At 32.8% G+C, this 6,000-nt stretch overlaps 1 protein-coding gene across 4 annotated transcripts in view; it reads left to right on the forward strand.

Moving 5' to 3' along the window:
- SCEL (sciellin) overlaps positions 1-5,692 on the forward strand; it is a 169,157-nt gene extending 163,465 nt beyond the window's left edge. For all 4 annotated transcript variants that reach the window (XM_049647099.1, XM_049647100.1, XM_049647102.1 and 1 more), the window contains 3 exons: positions 308-416; positions 2,395-2,497; positions 3,941-5,692. In XM_049647099.1, coding sequence (XP_049503056.1) covers positions 308-416; positions 2,395-2,497; positions 3,941-3,957 — 229 coding nt within the window. In that variant the 3' untranslated portion in view covers positions 3,958-5,692. The remainder of the gene's footprint in view (positions 1-307; positions 417-2,394; positions 2,498-3,940) is intronic.
- Positions 5,693-6,000: the final 308 nt, after the last annotated feature.

Here is a 6,000-nt window from a genome sequence, read left to right on the forward strand (position 1 = left end):
GGGGTACTCATGACCTAGTTCAATTAAGAAACTGTGAACATCTTTGCCTTGCCCAGCTGCACTCTTGATTGCTAATGAATTAATAACTTGAGATTTGTCTTCATCTTAATTCTTTGATATCATTTTGAGGTAGCTAGGAGAATCAATTCTATCGCTAGAACAAGTAAGTCCCCAACTTTCTTTGATTTTCACACAATTTCCTGAAGTATCAACAAAATTAAGCTATCATTTCCACATGTCTTTGTGGGGAATACATCCATCGTTTGCATGATGGCAAATTTACTTGTAATTGCTTATGTCTCTATAGGTCTGTCATCGAAAGAGAAATGTGCACTTACTGCCGGCAACCACTGGGCACAGACACTAAAATGATTTTAGATGAATTACAAATTTGCTGCCATTCTACTTGCTTCAAGGTAAGGGTATGTTTATTGCAGTTAATTAAACACAGCATTACATATGACTGGGATAAAAATAATTATTTAATGAAATACATGCAATGAAGTTAAAACTTTCAGAAATGTTCTCATCCACATTAATAATGCACTACTTAAATATTTCTAGGAGTTATGCAGCCTCAACCTCAAAGGTTTATAATTACTATCTTGGCTTTAGGCTTAGAGTTGATTACTGACACATTTATTACTCTTACCCTGGAGATTTAAATCTGTGAAAATATAAACACTTGTTCTCTTTATAAAAGTTTTTGCAACATTTTAATGAACCATGCATTACATAAAAAAATAATGAACTCCAGAAAGAAAAAGAAATTATTGAGAAGAAAGTTAGCAGCTTTTTATATGGTATATGTATTCAGGATGGATAGACCTGACAATAGTTGAAACTCAGTCTGCTTTTGAGAACGTGATTAATTCTAACTAATTGTGGCTTAGTATAATAATAATAAAGCTTATGTGGTACAATGCTTCAGTTTGTGGCTATATGCCATTTCTTTTACTTCTCACAGTAATATCGGGTAGGTCAACGTGACGGTTGTTGACGTAAACGGATGAGCACTGAACTGGAAGCCTGAAGGCCTGAGTTCGAGTTCTAACTTTCACTAACTATGGCTATAATTTTGGACAATCACCTAATTAGCTTGGCTTCAGTTCCTTTATCTGTAAAATGGGGTAGCTGGTTTGACTAGTGGTTCTTAATGCTGGCTGTATGTCATAATCATCTGGGGAAATTAGGAGAAAAACAGAATGGTTGGGGCCAGCCCCAATTAAATAAAAAATCTCAAAGATGCTTCCTTTTGGTATTTTTCAAAACTCCTTAGATAGAACTAAGGGCAGCCAATTGGAGAATCATTTGCTTAAATCCAAGGGTCCTTTTTGTGCTGACATTCTGTGGTTGATGCAAATTATCTAATTCAGTCAAGTAAATGTAATACTTTAACAACTGATTGCTTCTCCTTCAATTAGCTTCAGACAGTGACACATAGCAATCAGATATATGGTGTCTCATTTTGAGAAAAAGAATCCAATTTTAGGCCATAGTATATAGAATTCCACATAAAATAAAAGCTATTTTATTTATTTATTTGTTTGTTTATTTATTTATTATTTGCTTAAAGCTATTATACAGAAAACTTTTTAAAATAAAGAGTTCTCCTGATTATGACTTTTAGTAAAGAACAATAATGTCCATTTATTATATTTCAAATGATTTGTTTCGATTTTCAATTTAATTATAAAATACTACTAACTGAAAATAAAAATGTCCCCACACTCATAGGAAAAGATATATTATTCTATAGCCATGATAATAGAACTACCTGGACTAATTGATCAATGACAATTTGCTTTAGTGAACTCGCCTCTGAAAGCCAACAATCAGAGACAGGCTCATGCTTGAAAGTCAGCCAGTTGGCAGGTGAACTTGTTTCCAATGAGCACAGGTCTAAGGCAGATGTCAACCCTTTTCTATCTCCATAACGAACACAACACAAAACAAACTGTTCCCTAAACCCTATGTAAGATCAGAAGTTGTTTTGTCCAATGAGACTGTAACTGGACAGCATAACTTTTAGTAAGCAAACAAGTATGCTTTGTGTTTTTGTTTGAGATATTGAGTGGTGATTTTATCTTTGGCATAACCAACTTTTGAACATTTTTATCTATTTTATTGTGAGTTCAGCAGAAACTTCAGTGGTATATATACCCTGAAATGTACATTTTCAGAGTGGAGAGATGTTGTGAGCATTTATTTGAAAATTTCAGCAGTAGGATCATAAACAAGGGCATTCCCACTTTCCCTGTGGGTCCTCTTTCAAATCTGAGTGTTGCTATGAAGGATCGTACTGAATGAATTGAAAGGGCTTTTCTATCCTATTACAGTTAAGAGTCTACATATATAATGTGTGTAAATTTTACATATTGTTTTTTTCCTTAGTGTGAAATATGCAAACAGCCTTTGGAAAACCTACAAGCGGGTGACAGTATTTGGATTTATAGACAGACAATACACTGTGAGCCTTGTTACTCTAAAGTTATAGGTAAGTGTTAAGCTCTTTAAGGAATGATTGCTTTTACTAATATTAATGTGCACTTAATATTGTTGAAATGAAGGATTTCAATAAAGTAAAAAGTATTTTATCAATTCTACTTAGTTAAGAATTTAGCTGAAGATAGTTATACTATGGTAGTATTTTAGGGTATAAAATCAGCCAACATTTATTATTGTCTCCTGATATCAGACCAGACATAGTACAACTAGGCAAAGAGGATTTATTTTGGAAAATTTTCTATTTTTTTCTGAACAAAAATAGATCTTTTCTGCTCAAATAATTGTGTGAATTGAAGTCCATTTCTGTGAATGACCTTTCATATTTGTCCTGAAATATACGTTTGTACCTAATTTGATTATTCCACTAACTGCTTTTTAATGTTATTTTTAAACGGGAAGTTTAGAGCTAGTTCTATATACTTCTATATTAAATATAGCATCAAGTATTTTTTGTGAGTTTAAGACCAACTTTACTATAATTTGGGCTTTTAATTGGCATAAATGGTGTGAGAAGAAAACACTAAGGACTTGAGTTTTTAATTCATTTTCTTTAAACAGCATGAAAACTTTAAAAGTTGATTTAAAAGATATGCACAATGTACACTAAATTAGCAAAATAAAATGCTACAAAACTTGATCAGTTTTTAATAGCCAGTATTTTATTTTTAATTCAATGGTAAGTAGATAGAATAATCAGAATGATATTGGATAGCTGGTCAACAGCACAATGTGAAGGTGAGTTTTCTGATGCCTCATTGGTATGGTGAATGAAGGAGGAGAATGTGTGATTCTTACATGGGATCCAAAATATGGAATTTAACGACAAATGTGTGACATTAATGAGGTACTGGGAGGCTACATCTGGAAAATGCTCTGAGAAATATTCAGAAACCCACGTTCCATCAGGCTGCAGATCCAATTACAAGAACAAACCTAATTATATTCATACTTCGCCTTCTATTTTCTGCTTTCCCTAGCCAGTTCCCATATTCCATTTTCTTCCTAATTCAGCAGCCTTATCATGATACAATATTATATCAAGGGACTTGATGTGCATGGTGGCAGCTCTAAAACTTTCAGTCTTCCAGAAGTCCACGAAATGGTTTAGGAAATATGACTATCAAAAGACTCAGAAGTCTTTGTGCCTTCCTCCCTGACTATGTGCACCCCATAGGCATTGCTATTTTATCGGACACAGCAGTTGTCAAGATATGACTCTCAGGAATCTCCTGAATATGAGCGCCAGGCATTGGTACTTTGTGTTCATGGTATATGACCAAAAGCCAGAGTGATGAATGCAGCAGAAATAAAAAATAAAATGTTTAATCCACCACTACCCCCTTGATGAATGGCTATTTAAAAAACTTTCGTTACAGGCTTATTTTTGTGCTGAAGTTGTATTTCTAACTGGTACTTTCTTTAAATTTTTCAGCAAAGTGGATTCAATAATTCTGGCACATGGAAATCAAGATAAAAGCATTTATCAGGATGTTAAAATTTTATTTTAAGAATATGTAATCTAGAAAAGCTTTCACACTGAAGATTGACTCTTGTATACAACTAACAATTCTGCTATTGCATAAATAATCTGATTGCCTTCCATAAAGTCATATACATAAAGGAAACCATCTAATATCTGGCTAGAGTTAGCCATGAGAAATTCAAGTGGTTCCAGTTACCAATGTCAAAGGGATGATGCTTCTCATGGCAGCGAGCTCTGTCAACACTAACTTGGTCCGTCTCTGCTCTGTATGTGAGCTGTGCATCGTGGTGACCATAGTAGACAAGTTTCCCTTTTTGTCATCTTTGTTTCCCTACAGACTTGAATTTACAGATATTATTGACATCCTGATGAACTGTCAAAAAAGCAAGATATGCATGTATATCTTTCACATGCAAAAGAAATGTTGATAGAATTTTTTTTTTAAACAAAGTTTGGCGGAAAGGTGTTTCATATAAAGCTGTATGGACCTCAGAGAATCACTTGATCTTTCCAGAAAAAATTATTTCTAAGGTCCCTTTCTGCTCCTCAGATTATCTGATTCTAAAACACGTGTTGCTTGCTCTTTGAAAGTATCTTTGAATATGTGTCTGTTAAGTATATTGAACTAAATAGGGTATCTAAACAATTTAATGTTATCCTTCAATTTACCACAGAAATGATTTTTATAGAATATTTTAAAAACAAAAAACATGGATTTGTGGGTAATGGGTAAAATCTCATGACATGTATAGTTTACATATTATACCTTGTTAAATTTTCTTTGCATGCATTTCAAAATCTGGGTATATGAATAATTTCTGAGAAATAATGGTTATAGATTACAGAGACATGCTCTTTGGCATATCACATCTACTCATATTACATAGCACTTTACAATTACAGACAGCTTATAAATAAAAATAAAATGAACTACCAGTTACACAGGATCTTTTTGTGAAGTGTCTATAAATATCATTCACTGACATTGATTTTGTCAATTACAGAGATCACAATTTATTATAGACTATGCCATGCTAGTTAATTTAATTCTTTAGCTGCTTGAGCTATAGCTTTCAGTTTTAAAGAGCTTTTTTCTCGAGGAATTGAAAATTCAATAATCATATGTGAGGAATGAGTATTAGTGTTAAAATTGAGAAATTGAACTTATAAACTATTTTATATGCACATAGCAACTGCTTCTCAAAGGAAGGCACATAGAACACTGAGGGGAGGGTGGAATTTTAGGGAAGCTTAAGGTAGTTGTGAAACACTGCATCAACTAGGGAGAATAAATGATCATCATGTATTTTCCGAGTGTTGATAAATTTAAAGAATTATTCTTCTGTATAATGATTCCAAGCATCTGTTCCTCTTAGGGCCTGGTCCACAAAGTGTTAAACACAAAACGCTTATCAAAATGCAGCAGCGTATAATTGTTGTCCTATGGAGAAGAAGCCAGAAAAAAACAATTAATAATAATTTGATATTCATTAATTCATGCTTGATGAGAAGCAGTGGTAATTGAGCCATATGTTTTATTGTTCTTTTATTACATGCTATCAAAGTGGATCAAAAGAAATAATTTTCTTAGGGTTGAAATTAGTGACAGAAAAGGAAGGATGGAATAGTATCCCTGCCTTTTATATAAAGTGTATTAACATCTCAATGCCTTTGTAGTAATTAAAAATCATTTGAATATCATTTCAGAAGTATTCTACTTTTTAATGCTTCATTTAAAAAAACTTAAAAGGAACATATTTCTCACTTTTCTGTAGCTGTTTAATGGACCCTTTCTTCTATAATAATGTATTAAATTAAACCCAAAGCTGTTATAAAAATGGAATAAATATAGAGTGGAGAGATCAGGGCTTCCCATTCACAAAGACCACTTCATTTTGTCTGGGTTTATTTGCACCATCGGAATACAGATTTCTAAGACATTTGGAAGATCTCTTTTTTTTTTTTTTTTTTTTTTTTGCAGCCAATCAATTATGTTATTATTGGCATAC

Source organism: Panthera uncia (assembly GCF_023721935.1).
Source record: "Panthera uncia isolate 11264 chromosome A1 unlocalized genomic scaffold, Puncia_PCG_1.0 HiC_scaffold_16, whole genome shotgun sequence".
NCBI classification, from domain to species: Eukaryota; Metazoa; Chordata; class Mammalia; order Carnivora; family Felidae; genus Panthera; species Panthera uncia.